Source organism: Lethenteron reissneri, chromosome 16 (genome assembly GCF_015708825.2).
Source record: "Lethenteron reissneri isolate LAM-NWPU_2019-01 chromosome 16, ASM1570882v1, whole genome shotgun sequence".
NCBI classification, from domain to species: domain Eukaryota; kingdom Metazoa; phylum Chordata; class Hyperoartia; order Petromyzontiformes; family Petromyzontidae; genus Lethenteron; species Lethenteron reissneri.
Genome location: NC_083794.1, coordinates 10,551,415 through 10,568,213, shown reverse-complemented (window position 1 = coordinate 10,568,213; position 16,799 = coordinate 10,551,415). Strand labels below are relative to the sequence as shown.

The 16,799-nt window shown below is 48.2% G+C and overlaps 1 protein-coding gene across 1 annotated transcript in view; it reads right to left on the bottom strand.

The window, feature by feature from the left end:
* The window catches only part of LOC133342970 (MMS19 nucleotide excision repair protein homolog), a 48,782-nt gene extending 32,636 nt beyond the window's left edge, over positions 1 to 16,146 (bottom strand). Inside the window, exons 1-15 of the mRNA XM_061552374.1 lie at positions 16,001 to 16,146; positions 14,307 to 14,355; positions 12,624 to 12,724; positions 11,474 to 11,559; positions 9,255 to 9,329; positions 8,246 to 8,315; positions 5,775 to 5,903; positions 4,547 to 4,608; positions 4,176 to 4,262; positions 3,645 to 3,719; positions 3,415 to 3,492; positions 2,522 to 2,663; positions 1,238 to 1,392; positions 343 to 421; positions 89 to 214 (exon numbers count right to left, since the gene is read on the bottom strand). Of these exons, the coding sequence (XP_061408358.1) occupies positions 89 to 214; positions 343 to 421; positions 1,238 to 1,392; positions 2,522 to 2,663; positions 3,415 to 3,492; positions 3,645 to 3,719; positions 4,176 to 4,262; positions 4,547 to 4,608; positions 5,775 to 5,903; positions 8,246 to 8,315; positions 9,255 to 9,329; positions 11,474 to 11,559; positions 12,624 to 12,724; positions 14,307 to 14,355; positions 16,001 to 16,112 (1,426 nt within the window). The 5' untranslated portion in view covers positions 16,113 to 16,146. The remainder of the gene's footprint in view (positions 1 to 88; positions 215 to 342; positions 422 to 1,237; positions 1,393 to 2,521; positions 2,664 to 3,414; positions 3,493 to 3,644; positions 3,720 to 4,175; positions 4,263 to 4,546; positions 4,609 to 5,774; positions 5,904 to 8,245; positions 8,316 to 9,254; positions 9,330 to 11,473; positions 11,560 to 12,623; positions 12,725 to 14,306; positions 14,356 to 16,000) is intronic.
* Between the last annotated feature and the right edge of the window lie 653 nt (positions 16,147 to 16,799).

The window sequence follows — 16,799 nt, the reverse complement described above, 5'->3', positions numbered from 1 at the left end:
TCTACAGGGCTTATTCGAGGTCACCTCTCTGTGTGTGTGTAAATGCGTGCGGGACGCGGGCGTCCGCGAGCACGGCGATCACGCGTACCGGGCAGCCTGGCCAGGACGGTGAGGGTGGCGAGACCGGCGCACCGCAGCTGCACGCCGGCATCCGTCACGGCCCCGTACAGCAGCTCGCACAGTCGCTCGACCAACGGGGCGACCGGGCTGTCCACTGCGGCGGCGGAAGGACACATTCGTTCGCTCGTCAATTCGCTCGCTCGCTCGAGCTCCGCAGACGGGAACGCAGCATGTCGCGGTGGCGCGGCGGTTGCTGCTCGTTCGGCGGAGAGCTGTACCCACCTTCCTCCGTGGACGCGACGTCCAGGCACTTGGTGAGGAATCCACGCAGGATGCCGAGCACCGTGTGCCGCTTTGCCAGCTGCAGGAGAAGGGATCTTTTGTGAAACAAGCAAGAGGAAAAAAAAAATCACCTACCACGCACGGCGTTCTGTACAACGTGCGTTTGACCTCAGAAGCATTTCATCGGCGGTGACGGTGGCGGTGGCGCTGGATGCACGGGAAGCAGTTCTGCAGGCCACGATGAGAGAACGGGGCTCGGATAGCGGCTCAGCTGGCAAGGCCGGGATGCCGACGTGGGTACTCTTATCATACTGCTTTGAGCCTCCAAGATTTGGAGAAAACCCTTTCATCAATTTGGCCCGTTTTAAATCGAGTAAATCCCGAACATCAACACAACTTTACGTAAAATGTCGCCTCAAATTGGATCACGTTAACCAGTTATTGTCCACCCGCTCCACCCACCCCTCCCCCCCTGCCATGTACAGCAAAAATGTGTTGATGATGTAGACAGATGTACAGAGACCGAGTGTAAGTCCCGGGTTTTGCCCTGGATCTCTGGTTTGCTCCTACAAAAAAGGCCAAGATCCCCCATACAGCCTGAACAGACTGTAGGGGCAAGTGGTGTTAGGTAGCACCTATGAAGGCCAGCACGGCACACGAGGTGGTGTGTGGCCAGCACCACATCTGACCGCCTTTGTCTCCCCAGTGGCGATGTTTTTACACACCGCACCAGGTACTCATTTGAGGCAGAGTCGACCAAGGAGAGGCCTAGGATCGGTTCAGATAAGCCCCACTGTTGTTGGCTGTGAGCGGGAATCGAACGCGGGTGGCAGGGTTCGTAGCGCAGCGCGCTAACCGCTGCACCACCGCTCCCCGCGTACTCTGTCTCTCTCACCTGCTGGTGCTCCTCGTACTGCTGCAGCAGCAGAGGCAGGATGGCCGAGACGGTGACGGAACAGGCGCGGTACGACGCCCCGCAGCACGCCTGCAGCAGCTTGGCGCTCGGCCACACCAGGGCCATGTCGGCGCCCAAGAGCGGAGGCCGGCAATCTGAGAGGTGCAACAAGACGAATGACGGCGATCGCCGATGCAGCCAAAGCGTAGACCGCCGTGGAAGCAATGTAGTCAAGCACCTATCAAGGCTGGCGTGACATCGTATTTTGACCTCATGAGAGCTTGCACCCCGGGGGTCAGAGTCATCGTATACAAACTCTGTGACGGCAATAGGACTTGCCTCCTTAGGATAAAGGATCAGGGTTCTGATCCCATGGTCTAACAATTAGGCAGAAGGGTTAAACATTACACACATTGTATTTAGACTCCTGGACCAGATTTCTATGGGGAGGGGGGTGGGGAGGGTCAAGATATTCATTTTGTATCGGAAGTGTTTCAGTTTCATGTATTAGGTATAGCCCTGTGAGCCATTTGGCTCTTGAATCGGGTGCAACCGCAACAAACAAAAACATGAACGAGAAAACATCTTAAAGTGACTATATGCAAACAGAAAATCCAAGAAAAGACAGCAAAATATTGCAGAAAAAGCACCGTACACCAACGCTGTGTGCAAAAATCCCAGTGGGATGCAAGTCAAACAACAACAACAACCACAAGACAACATAGATTAAGGCCATCAGTTTAACTCCGTACTACAACAAACATGACCAAACCAAAAAAAGTTTTCGAAATCACCATAATAAAGCCATAAAAGCAATGTAACAGTGATCATAGTAACTGTGAAAGAATTTTCACAATAAACGACATAAACAACATGTACCACCAAACTCTGCAGCCATAGCTGGCTGCATAAGTCACTCCACAACCGCAGGAGCATCAGCCGGAGTATCAACATTTAATAAGTGCGACACAGCACAAATGACCAAGGTAATGGCAAAACCGATATCGCTGTATTCGTCCTATCGTGGAATACGCTGTCGTATCGCGAGTCAAGTCAGAGAGGCAATTCATCTTCCCCGCAGCGCGAGGTCCTCACTTGGTTAGGGCAGCGGGGACTCCCATTCCCCTTCTTCCCTCCACCCCCCCCTTTCATGCGGTTCCGTCGCTCCGGAATGGACCACCGCGGGATTTGAGGGCGCGTCGTATCGGGCTCGCTTCTTTGTTGCAACAAAAATGTGAAAAGAAAACCAAAAAGAGACGGGAGAGGCAAGACCCCACTCGTTACCTTCGTGAATCTGGCAGAGGAAGGGAGTCAGGGGGTCATCGGCGTCGGCGGGCACCACCGAGCGCGAAAGGGAGACCAGGACGGCTCGCAGGGCCCGCAGGGCGGCGCCCTCCACCTTGCCGCTGCCGCCCACCTGGCAAACCTGCGGTGGGGGGGGAGGGGGCAGCCGGGTGAGACGCGCCGTCCCGGGACGCCCACGGTGATGACGCGAGAACGAGACGGCCATCGGAGGAAGGAGGGGGGGGGGCAAGTGAAGGGCGCGGTTTAGTTTCAAATTATTTTATCGAGTGAACAATTTCTTACGTGGATGTACATTTACAGGCGCAGCAGCCATTCTGGCACTCCGCCGCAGGACGAGGGCCTCCCTACGGCGTGTGGGTTGTAGGGGGGTTATTAGACTGTACTTGGCCACGCTGGTCAGTGAGGGTTTGGTGAAAGCGGAGGAAATAAATGTGGGAGCGAACAAATGAAGTAGAATGGAATTGCAGCACTGCCCTCTACTGCACGCCACGTCACGTGTCTCTTTATATCTCGGCGGGGCCATAAACTCTCGGTGTAAGCACTCTCAGGGTCCTGTGTGAGTTACATCTGGCCTGCTTGACGGTCACTGCATCGTGCGCTTTCAGATGAGCTTGTGCAGCCGTCTGGAACGCTCTTCCTTCCGATATTAGGAAGCCACTGGAGCTATGCACTTCAAAATTTTGATTGAAAGCTAATTTTTTGAGAACTGCTTTGTGCGTTTAGTTTGTTCCCCGTACCTCCGATTAGTACGGATGGCTACGTACGGTGCGAAAGCAGTTCAACATACATATATGCTTGGCCACAAAGTTGAAAACCCACCCTGGTTTAAACACAAGTGCCATTTGATTGACTAAAGTGATCCCAGAACTTGCCTCTCGTCTGATGGAGGCCCACAGGCTAGGGAGGGAGGGTGCAAGTTCCACGGACGTGTACACTTCACAGCAGGAAATCTGAAAAGCACGGGGAGTTGGGGTGGCACACAGGGAAAGGTGAGTATGAAACGACGAGCGTGACAGAAATTAAACGACACGCGGCAACGTCTCGATATTCCACGCTGCCGACATGGCAAGGTGCGAGTTGAATTGGTGGCAGTGATTTTCACCAGCGTTTCCAGGGCATCGACTTTAGCGCTGTTGATGTCCGAGTCCAACTTTTCCAGCAGAAGCGGCAGACAGAACTGAGAATACAAAGACAGGTGAATAAAGATAGAAACAACTGTGGAACCCGTTGTTAATCCACAGCTGGTTGAAGGCCTCCCCACGTCGTGTTGGCTATATAGGGTTGCCGCCTTGTTTGGTCACACGTCACGTTCATTCAGGTCATGCCACAAGTCCTGCACTGCCCCCCCATGACCCGAACCCTAATCCTGATTCTGACTATGATCATAACCCTGGCCTACATCTTAAGCCCTAATTCTAACCCCACCTCAAAAGATGACTCTCACCCTAGCTATACGTCTAATCCTAACCTCACCATAACCTGAACTTTAACCCCAACTCTAACCTGATACCGAACATTAATTCAAAACTCTAAAACATCTCTGACCCTGACACTGACTCTCCGGGCCTAATTTCAACTATGACCTCTAACCCTAACATTGACATTAACCCGAACCCCAAACCCAAACTCGTACCTCGGCAAACTTTGGTGTGGAGCTGAGCACAGCCCGGAGTCCCAGGACCAGCTGCTCGGCGGTGATGCCATGCGGGTCTGTGGTCGGCTGCCAAGACAAAAAAACATTCACCCACGGCAAACGTGTCTTGCGACAAACATTCAAGATTTAAGTTTAGTTTGTTTAAGCAGGTGAGAACTCAAAGAGAACACAATGACCCTCATTTGTGACCTGGGGCAACAGTTTGGCAGTAGGGGGGATGGCAACGATTGCTATTTATAATCCCAATTGAGCAATTTGCGGATAATTTCCCGAATTTGGGACAATTGGAAGCCAAAAACGTGCCAAGATCCGGCGGCGCGGGGGTCGACGGTGGCGACACCGGCACTCACCGGCGTGAAGTCGATGGGGAAGTAGCAGGAGGTCACTTCGAAGAGTTCTTCCACAAAACTCCCTGCCAACGGTCGGCAAACAGGAGCAACCGTCAGATGTGTACAAAAGCATCTGGAAAATTTTCCCCAAAATGACTTGTGATCTCCAACAAGGCCTTAAATTTCTCTCTCGATTATTCTCCCGCTGACTGGTAGATTGCAGTAGGCACGCGACTCGTAGCTACAGCCCAGAGCGAGCGGTATACTGGATGTGGGGTGTGCCGGGCAAGGTAATGTTTTCTGGGTCCCTTACCCGGTTAGCTGTGGCCAGAAATCGAACTCAGGTTTTCCAACTTGCAGTGCGGGCGTGCTAACCGAGCACCATCCTCCATACCCAAGAAGTAACACCAGGGGGCTTTCTTTGAACCAGTGCTGCCTAGGTCAACAACCCGGAAAATATTTACATATCCAGCAAGCGACATCCAGCATACTTTTTTTGCAATGGCTGTGGCTACTAATCACTTGCCCACTCCAATCTAACAGCCACCAAAGAAAGCATTAATTGAGAAATGAATCCCTGAATAATGTGATAATGTTGTGATATATTTATATTTAAATTACTTTGTCCCTCTTCATGGACTGTGTAACACCAAACACATAACCTGGCACTTCCCACCACTATTAAGCAAGCACAGTAATGCAACAATTCATAATTTCCCAATTAAAAATATATTCTTTCGTTTATAACACGTACCAAATATTGCGTGCGAGTATTTTCAATGGTAGCAAATTACAGTAAAACCTTGGATTGCGAGCATAATGCGTTCCGGAAACGTGTTTGTAATCCATCAGTTGTGATCACGTGATGCTCGGCAGACAAAGCATATACACGTACTACTCGTATTGCAAGACCTCGCTCGTTTATCAAATTAATATTTATTTTAAAAATTTGCTCGTCTTGCAAAACACTCGCAGACCAAGTTACTCGCAATCCAAGGTTTTACCGTACATGAAAATTTTGTAGTTCGGATAATTGAGCTTGTTACAATAATAAGCCCAATTTATAATGACAAAGTAACAGAAACAATACAAACAGAAATCTCGAGTGCGTTAAATATGATCCGTAACACCGCCAGCTCGGTACCCTGACCCCTTTAGCCACCCGAGCGCCTGTAACTTTGTACGCGACCGTTACGAGCCAGTCGCTGTCGTCGTTGGAGAGCGAACACGACACTCGTACGTCGCTCACCGAGCTGGTACCCGCGTGACACGATGCCGTGGGCGATACGGAAGGAGATGAGAAGATTGCGTGGGTCTTTCTCCCCGTCCGTGGCCTGGACGAAGCCGTACGTGAAGTCCGTACCGAGTGCCTTCAGCTCTGCAGGGGACATCGAGCACGTCACGCGGCCACGGTCAATCCACGGCTGCATGAAGTCCGCAGGTCGCAACTGGCCTGCTCAACGGTCACCAGAGGTCGCAATCAGGTACCCAATACCCGTACCCCACCCGATACCCGGCTAATCCGTACCCAGCCGGGTACGGGTACCCGTAGGCCGTGAGTTACTGGTGAGTAACCGTTTGTCACTCATTTCCCAACGTCTTGTCTCTTCTCACAATTCAAGTTCCTAGAATCAACCCACCCACGCCTGCAACATGGCTTCATCCCAGAGGTCGCAATCGGGTACCCGATACCCGTACCCTACCCGGCTACCCGTACCCGGCCGGGTATCGGGTACCCGTTTGCGACCCTGGTGCGGCCGGGTACGGGTAAGGAATCAAAACCCGTTTGCGACCTCTGACGGTCACCGCATCTTGCGCTTTCAGATGCTCTTCTGCGGCCGTCTGGAACGCTCTTACCTCCGATATTAGGAATCAACTGGAGCTATGCAATCTAGATTTGAAGTTGGGGAAACGAAACGACATATCTCGGACCGTGTTCGCGAACACAAGGCAGATCTGAAACACGGCAGAGCCAATACCTCTGCCGTGGCTGACCATTGTTATAACGCTGTGGGCTCGCATGATATTGTTTTTTTCCCCGAGACCAAGGTACTCTGCAAACCTTCGGGCTACTATCAAAGGTTTGTTCATGAAGCCATCCAGATAAATAAACAGACATAACTTCAACCGAGAAGATGGATACAAATTGAGCAATCATTGGAAGGATGTTATTAACCAGATAAAACCCTAACTGCTTTGTATTGGTTGTCGTCTATCATATCTGCCGGGTACTGCGACACCACGCAGCGCTCGCCCTCCCCCTACCCCACCCCCCTCCCTATCCCCCCTTGCTCCTCCCCCTTTCTTACCGATATAACCTCTTCCCACGGCAACTCTCTCTCCCACTTCAGCAAAAAAATGTTCTTGCTGTGGTTTTCCCACCTGATGATAATTGCTTGTGTTGCAATCGAAACGTCGTGATTTAATTTATTTTATACCTACGTGACTTTACCGAAAGAAGCAAAGAGTATGGAGCTATGCACTTTAAAATCATCTTGATTGAAAATGCATTTCCTTAGAACAGTTTTTTGTGTTCAGTTTGTTGTCCTTACCACGTACCTCTGATAAGCAAGGTTGGCGACGTACGGTGTAAAATTAATTCAACATACCTACATACATTTCGATTTAAAGCTTTCGTGACTGCCGGGATTCATCTTCTTGGTTCTTTCGGTAAAGTCACGTAGAATGGAAATAATAAAATAATAAAAATAAAACAATATAAAATAATTCTCACGACGTTTCGGCCACAACGCAAGCAGCCGTCCTCAGCTGAAGAACAGGTCCGTCGATAAGACAGAGTCTGAATGACACATCCTGGGCTTGGAGCGTCTATTTAAGCTTCAGACTCGGTCTTATCGAAAGACCTGTTCTTCACCTGAGGACGGCTGCTTGCGTTGTGGCCGAAACGTCGTGAGAATTATTTTTTTATTTTATTTTTATTCTTTTATTATTTCCATTCTACGTGACTTTACCGAAAGAACCAAGAAGATGAATACCTACATACAGTTTAACACGTCGGCTTTCGCGACCAATATCATCCACAATAGAGGTGTTTGGGTTAGATCGCGTAAGTATATACCTACATACATACAAGCAATCACTGGTTAATCATCATCAGCAGTGGTCAATCCACTGGTGCCGTCACCTCTCGCGATCCACTGATGTAAAAATCCACGTAGCACCTGCACACGAGCTAATTTCATCGCTCCAAGTACAAGGAGGAGTCAACTCTCAACTATCCGGGGTGATGACTGGAGAAAACAAAAACACAGGTAGTGAAAAACCTTTCCATATTAGCATATAACAACATTATTATAGATATTTCCCAAGAATGGTGGATAATACGAGTTAATTCTAGATTTGAAGCTTTCGTGACTGCAAGGATTCATATTCTTAGGTTTTTTCGGTAAAGTCACATAGGTAAAAAATTAAAATAAAAGTAAAATAAAAATCACGACGTTTCGGAGGCAACACAAGCTTCCGTCTTCAAGTGGAAGACGGAGGCTTGTGTTGCCTCCGAAACGTCGTGATTTTTATTTTATTTTACTTTTATTAATTTAAATTTTTTACCTATGTGACTTTACCGAAAAAAACCTAAGAATATAATACAACTTAAATATAACACAATTGCACCTGCTGCCATTTGCATAACGTACACCGCTTACGCACCGACACACAACGCAGACGATCCATCAGCTCTTGCCCGCTCCGCCCAGTTACCTGGCTCTTTGGTCTCCATGAAGTTGGCGATGATGTTGTAGACGCTCCGCCGATCAGAGTAGACCAGGGACTGTGGGGCGGACGGCAGGAGGACAAGCGAGGCAACTTCATCATCGATACATAACAAGTATAACCCGTAAAAACAAAGTTTTTCACTATAAATCCTTTATATGCGTGGCGGCTAGAGTCCTCTCGTCCTCTGGCTTGAGATGGCTGCCACCTATGGGTCAGATGATTGCATTGCACCATTAAGCAATTGGTAATTAAATATAAAATTTGTCCTAAAAAGTGTAAAATTTTGGAATTTTTTTTCACGAACATTAATTGTCACGCACAACGAGTCTGTGTGGAAAATGTCAGCTCGATTGGATCACGGGAAGTGGGTTAAATAACGACCGAAAGATTTTCACGGTCGTAAGCAAGCAAGCGAACTTAATATAAAGGATTTAAAAATTAATCCTCCCAGTAGCCTTCGAGCCCTCTTGTCGACGCAGTGCAAGATGGAAGGTTTCCCCAAAGCCATCGCTATTCACCCACGGTCACGCGATGCAGAAATTCGCACAGCACTTGCACATGGCTCCATCTCCGTGGTAGTACACGTCAACTTGGGTGTATATCCTCTTTTAGCTACACATCGGGCATCACTTTAAAGGTAATTATCTACAGTTTTGGAAGATGTCTTGTTAATCGGCAGAGTATGTGGTTTGACACAAACGCCACTGCCATGCCAGTGTAGATGAGAATGTCTGTTTGACGGAGAGCATCCAACACTGTGATATTTAATGAGAATTCACGACTTGCGACAAAAAGTTGAGCACGTTATATGAATCTGATTTAATCGGAATTGGAATCGCGATCATGAGAATTGATCTTATTTCGTCAATTTAAGAATCGGTGCATGCCTAAGAATTATTATCGTGATTCACGATCGTGGATAGCGATGGCCATCTGAAGGAAATCGCCAACGCAAGAGTGCAGGGAAACTCAGGGGACAGGTGGAAGCCTTCACCTGAACGTGTACATCTTGGAAGATGGCCTTCAGCACCCGCACCTCGAGCCCCACGGGAAGATTAGGGGCGCTGCTCTGGAAACACAAAAGCCATTTGCTTACACATAACACCAAAAACTACATTTAAAAAACACTAATGGCCTATTCTAGATTTGAAGCTTTCGTGACTGCAAGGATTCATACGGTTAGGTTTTTTTCGGTAAAGTCACGTAGGTAAAAAATTTAAATTAATAAAAGTAAAATAAAATATAAATCACGACGTTTCGGAGGCAACACAAGTCTCCGTCATCAGGTGGGACACTCACAGCTAAAATTACTGCAGTAATTACTGCCTCCGAAACGTCGTGATTTATTATTTTATTTTATTTCCATTATTACTTTTATTAACTTTTAATTTTATTTTTTTACCTACGTGACTTTAGCGAAAAAACCTAACAGTATAATGGCCTATTGTTAGGAGGTAAAGCTTCCTTATAAGCGTACAGCACAGTCAACTCTGGATTATCCGTCGAAGGATTACCCCGATTTGCCGACTGACCGTGCTTGCGAAAAAAACAAATACATTGACACGGAAGCGCTGGTTAGACTATAAGCTGCCCTGCACTGGCGTTGAGGGTCAGTGATTCATTGGCCACGTCACTTAACACGTGTTGACAAGTAAACCGATTACATTGAGAAGCGATAAAAAAAAAACACAGTGGAACATTTGGAGTTTTCGTCCTACTTCTACATCGGTAAATGAAACGTTCGTGAAAGTCTTATTGACATATTTCAGCATAATCTGTGTTTTTGTTTACATGTATGTTTAACTTCTGTCGCACAGTTTTCAGTTTTCATTTATTAGGTATAGCCCTGTGAGCCATTCGGCTCTTGAATCGGGTGCAACCGCAACAAACAAAAACATGAACAAGAAAACATCTTAAAGTGACTAAGTAACTTTGTGACTATGTGCAAATAAAAAATCCAAGAAAAGACAGCAAAATATTGCAGAAAAAGCACCGTACACCAACGCTGTGTGCAAAAATCACAGTGGGATGCAAGTCAAACAACAACAACCACAAGACAACTTAGATTAAGGCCATCAGTCTAACTCCGTACTACAACAAATAAACATGGCCAAACCAAAAACTTTTCGAAATCACCAAAATAAAGCCATAAAAGCAATATAATAGTGATCATAGGAACTGTGACCGAATTATCACAATATACGACGTAAACAACATGTACCACCAAACCCTGCAACCATAGCTGGCTGCATGAGTCACTCCACAACAGCAGGAGCATCAGTCGGAGTACCAACATTTTTCAATGCAACTTTAAGATCAGTACACTAAATCAAAACACAGATCATACTTTGCAGAGGTCATCCGGAGCGAAACATTTTAGGCTACTGAATAGCAGTGGCAGCTAGGGGTGTACAACCCCTCAAGAGCAGTTTTGAGTGAAGATCTCACAGGTAGTGATTCAAGTTGCAGTTTATTGGCAATAGCATTCCAGACCCTGGGGGCATCAATAGCAAAGGCCCTTCCTCCAGTATTTGTATGGCAATAGAGAATGTGAAGCTGGTAAATGAGCGAAGACCATAGGTCAAATTTGTTCTTTGAAACAGAGAGGAGATCCAGCAGGTAATCTGCTGATTTTTTTGTAAGTACATCGTGAATAAATAAGATCTGGTGCACAAGCCGTCGGGGGAAGGTCAACAAACTAAAGACAAAAATCTCCCTGCCTCTCATTACCCTGCATAATTTACAGTCGACTATGCGTCTAGAATTTGTACAATGGTTCAAAGTGCTAAGTTTCTAAATAATAGCATTAATATCACACAATTATTGCTTTTTCATAACATCATGAAATGAAGTGCTATGATGAAAGGCCATTACCCGACACGTCTCCTATTATAGTTTTTTTTTTAAACCCACGATGTTAATGATGAATGTGTCCAGTGTTTATTTGTTGATTGTGGTTGTGCACAACGGCAATTGTGCACAACACCAATTTTAACTGTTCAGGAGGGTTCTACTACAGTGAAAAGTTTAGCTGGTTCCATAAGTGGGTGTTTTGCTTGTGGAAGATATTCTTAGCACCTGGAGATAACAAATGCAAAAGAGCTGAGAGCACTCATAAGTTGGAACAGAAACAACCCACTTGTTCTACTGCCACCTCCTGGCCACCTCTCCATTAGAACAGAACGAAGAGGCAGTGCAGCTGCGGTTCCTTACCAATGCGACAAATCCTTGCAGCACGCCGGGCAGGACGGTGTAATGGTCCTGGAGTTTGTCAACGTAGAACAAGGCGAGGACTTCCACTGGGAAAACACGCGGTCACAATCGCGCGTTGGAGCAAACTATCAACAACAACAAACTAAATACATTTAACGATTCCCGTGAACGGCGATATCATTGAACTAATCACCGATCGCAACACAAGCGGTCGTCATCAGTCAAAGGAGTCAGCCTCTAAAGGCAAACTGTTTAGAAAGGTTTGGGGATGGGCTTAGCCCAAGAGTATCAACAGCACAAGCAGCATGGGCGGTGCACGAGTGCCAATGCAGCAACAATGCCAATGCAGCAACAATGCCAATGCAGCAACAATGCCAATGCAGCAACAATGCCAATGCAGCAACAATGCCAATGCAGCAACAATGCCAATGCAGCAACAATGCCAATGCAGCAACAATGCCAATGCAGCAACAATGCCAATGCAGCAACACTGCCAATGCAGCAGCAATGCCAATGCAGCAACAATGCCAATGCAGCAACAATGCCAATGCAGCAACAATGCCAATGCAGCAGCAATGCCAATGTAGCAGCAATGCCAATGCAGCAACAATGCCAATGCAGCAGCAATGCCAATGCAGCAACAATGCCAATGCAGCAGCAATGCCAATGCAGCAGCAATGCCAATGCAGCAACAATGCCAATGCAGCAGCAATGCCAATGTAGCAGCAATGCTTCAAATCAAGATCATTGAACTATTCAATACAAGAGATTATTTTTCGTCTCCTTGGTAATCATCGCGATCATATTATTTATTGTTGCTTATGGCTCATTTGTACAGTGCTGTTTGCTCCACAAGCCTAAATGTAACATTAGCATGTCATTTGCAGGCTTTAGAGATGATCAATGTATATAACGCGAGCTTAAAAATCTATTTTAACCAATTATTATTCTTGTTGGTAATCTACCAGTGAGCGTCTAGTATTCAGGTTATAATTAGGGTTTGAGTTACGCAATAACCAAGGTTTAAAGGTGCCTTTATAATATAAATCAATGACTCCATTCATCGTTACATGCCTACAAAAACACGAAGCCAACATCAGAAACTGCAAGCGATGACGGTGTCTCGACTCTAGGCCATTAAACGTCTTACGCTCTTTGGGTTGCAGCTTGCGCAAGTTGTGCTGTAGGACGTCGGAGAGCAGGCGGGTCCCCAGCGCACGGATCTCAGTCTCCGTGTGAGTGAGATAGACCCTGCGACAACCACAGGCGGAACCGTACGGCAACGCGCCGAGATGACGGACGCAAGGTGGTGAAACCTCCGACGACGCGGTGGCCCCCTGTATAGCCTGAACAGACTGTAGGGGCAAGTGCTGTTAGAGAGCACCTCTGAAGGCCGGCAATGGCACACGAGGGGGTGGGCGGCCAGCACCACACCCCAGCCACCTTTGTCTTCCCAGTGGTGTTTACACAACGCACCAGGTATTTATTTGAGGCTCCGTCAACCTAGGGGAAGCCCAGAACCGGTTCAGATAATTGCCATTGGTGTTGGCCACGAGCCGGAATCGAACTCGGGCCGCTGTGTTCATAGCGCAGCGCGCTAACCGCTACACTGGTGGCTTCATACCCAAATGGATATGCATCAGGGTTTAATATCAGCAGGTTCTGACTAGTTCGGTCACTTGAATAATATTTATCCACCTGGCACACCCGCACCCATTATACATCTTTCTATGGCTGCGTCCACTGGTCATGTGCCATCTACTCCAGTCTACCAGCGACCCAGAATATATTGAGCGATACATTAAGCCCTGGCATTCATAGTTTAAAATGTTGCTCCCCAGGTCAACTGGACATGCGCCTCTTCAACTGATAAAAGTCCGAAGCACGTACGCAAACCAGGTCGAGACAAACTGCTCAAGGTTTTAGCCAAGCAGAGTATGATGATTTAGAGTTTAATTGCTGCCGATATCCCGCAGAATCTCAACGCACCTTACTAAACAACAAAACCACGTTCTCAACAAAAAAACTGTTAGAAAAAAACAGGGAATTATAGGGGAGTGGGGAGGGTGGAAATAATCCTATATCACAGACACAGGTTCGAGACGACCAACTGCACACACAAGCAGCAGGATGCAATAGTCACCGACAAGCCAAATCCCGGGGGAACGTCCGGCAATACGCCACACCAGCCATCCCTACCAACCACCAACCGCCATGGCACTGTCTGGGGTGATTTTTCAGAATTCTCACAATCTTTGAATTTCCGTTTGACCCCCAAGATACACTGGTGAACACGGGTCCTGGCATCTCTGAGGATGGTCTGGTACTCATGGGTGCTGTTCCGTCAGTGCCCGGGGCTCGTCGTTGCTGTTGGATGCTGGCCCTGACTTTTCCGGCTTCCCCCGTTGTTGGTCATGGGTCGTAGTTGTTGTTGGATCCCGGACTGTGCCGCTGTATTACTCTCTCGTATGTATGTTGAACCTTAACTTCTTTTGCACCGTACGTAGCCAACCGTGCTAATCGAAGGCCAACAAATTTAACACAGAAAGCAGTTCTAAAGAAATGAGTTTTCCATCGAGATGATTTAAAAGTGAAAAGCTTGAGTGGCTTCCAAAGATCAGCAGGAAGAGCATTCCAGATGGCTGCACAAGCGCATCTGAACGCACGATAGGCAGTGACGATCTTTGTCCGATGGCTATGCCCTCACCCAACCCCAACCCCTTCAGCCCGAATGTAGTTTTTATTCATTGTTGCGAAGAATGTTGAGATGCGGTTGCGTTAAGACGCCAAACACACTGAATCGGTGGTTGTCGTTGTTGTTGTTGTCACCTACCCCATATTATCCACCAGGTCCAGCAGTGAGCATTTTCCTTCGGCGACATCTGCAAAGACGAGACTTGTCAGCTTGGGCAACATCACCCCTTCCCCCATCACCAATGCCACCATCATTATCACACACACACACAAACCGACATGAACCTGATGATCAACAGGCCCAGGTCATGTAAGTATTACACATCCCACACCCCCTCCAACCACTAGAGGCTGCTACATTCATCACAATGTAGGGAAAAAATATAGATTCTTGAACTGAATATGTGCTTATATGGGGAATGGAGTGGTGGCGGTAATTTATTTCACTTTTGAAACGATCCATTAATCGTAAAACCCAACCCTGACCCTAAGTTTTACTTCTGACCCGAAATGCGAATCATTAACCCTTAACCAACCCCGACCCTAATCTCTAACGGTAAAACGAACTCCTGACGTTAAAATCCCTACCCCTAATGCCAAACCTCTAACCGTAAACCCTATAGACTAAACTCTAACTACAGACCTTAAACTTAACCTCGACACGAACTCCTAAACACCTAACCCCGAAACAAAAAATCCACCTGTAAACCCTAACCACTAAAACCCTAACCTCAACCTGAAAAACTAACTCCTATCCCTAAACCATAGCTAATGTATTGTACGTTGAACTTCTTTCGCACCGTACGTAGCCGACCGCGCTAATCGGAGGTGCGGGGAAGGACAACGAAACACACTAAATTAATTTCTAAATAAATTCGTTTTCAACCAAGACTTAACAGTGCATATCTCCAGAGAATTCCTAACGAACCCATAAAAAACCAACCCCAGATTCTACAAAAACAACTACAGAAGCAGTGTTCATTCATAGTCCATCAAATGGCAAATGTCACCTACTATTAGTACAGTAGTAGTCACTCACATAACTGATGTAATCCAAGGAATGTGTAACTTGGCCGATTACAGCACGAGTTTTGTCAGCTTGTACTCACAAACACCAATTAAGTTCAAAGCCTAAGTGTGGGAATCCGTGCATCTCCATCGAGGACCCATGTCTATGTCAATGGTGACCGTTCCACATTCAGGTGGCAGGACCAGTCCATCCATTGGCCTGTCATTAAAGCATGTGCACCTGATACACTTGGGACCAATATTTGTGGGTGAATTTGACAACAAACGAGTACTGGACGCACAGACAGAATGTTATAATATCGGGCGTGTCAACCAAGTCAGGAGTGAGAGCCCGATCCACACAGACATCGCAAAGCTAAGCCGGGCTCGTGCCTGCAGAGTGCCTGGATGGGCGACATCCACGATGCATCATCATAACAAGTTGTTAAAAACCGCAGGAGGAGTTGCAACACAACCCATTGTTGTACTATACTACGCTGCAACATCTATGCTTCCACCCCAAATTTCAGTGTTGTGTGTATTTGTACACGCGCATACGATTGGTAAAGCTCGTCAATAACAAGGCCGACGTTTCGGGTCAACGACCCTTCGGCGTGTACAAAATTCCATTGGTATCAACGCGTAAACAAATGAACGTAAAACTCAAAAAACCACATCCTTAACAACACTACAGAATACAACCAGACCGGACACTCAATATACTAGTCCGGATAAGCGAGCAGCCACACGGCCGACTCTCCCGCGTTTACCGCCCCCCCCGCCTCCTCCCGCCTCCTCCCGCCGCGATCGCTTCGCTATAATCACCCGCGGCAATCTGGCGAGCCGCCGACGCGTCCCTGCCGTCCACGGCGAGGCCGAGCAGCCCGGAGAGGTGGACACGCTCGCTCCATTGCTGCTGTTCTGGCGGCACGGCCATGTGGAGTCAATGTGGCGCTTAGCGGTAGGCAGCGCGGGTGGGGGGGTTTTGGTGGCGGGTGAGCAACTAGCCAATGGGAGCGCGAGTTTTGGGTGTAGGGGGTGGTGGTGGGGGTGGCGGGTGAGCAATTAGCCAATGGGAGCGCGAGTTTGGGTGTAGGGGGTGGTGTTTGGGGGTGGTGGGGGTGGCGGGTGAGCAACTAGCCAATGGGAGCGCGAGTTTTGGGTGTAGGGGGTGGTGTTTGGGGGTGGTTGGGTGGCGGGTGAGCAACTAGCCAATGGAAGCGCGAGTTTGAGTGTGGGGGGGTGGTGTAGGGGGGTGGTGGGGGTGGCGGGTGAGCAAGTAGCCAATGGCAGCGCGGGTGGGGGGGGTGTGGTGTTGGGGGGTGGTGGGGGTGGCGGGTGAGCAACTAGCCAATGGGAACGCGAGGTTGGGTGTGGGGAGGGGGTGTAGGGGGGTGGTGGGGGTGGCGGGTGAGCAAGTAGCCAATGGCAGCGCGGGTGGGGGGGTGTGGTGTTGGGGGGTGGTGGGGGTGGCGGGTGAGCAACTAGCCAATGGGAGCGCGAGTTTGGTTGTGGGGGGGGGTAGTGTGGGGTGGGGTGGCGGGTGAGCAACCAGCCAATAGGCGCGCGAATTTGGGTGTGGTGGCGGTAAGTGGACCAACCAGCCAATGGGAGCGCAAGTTTG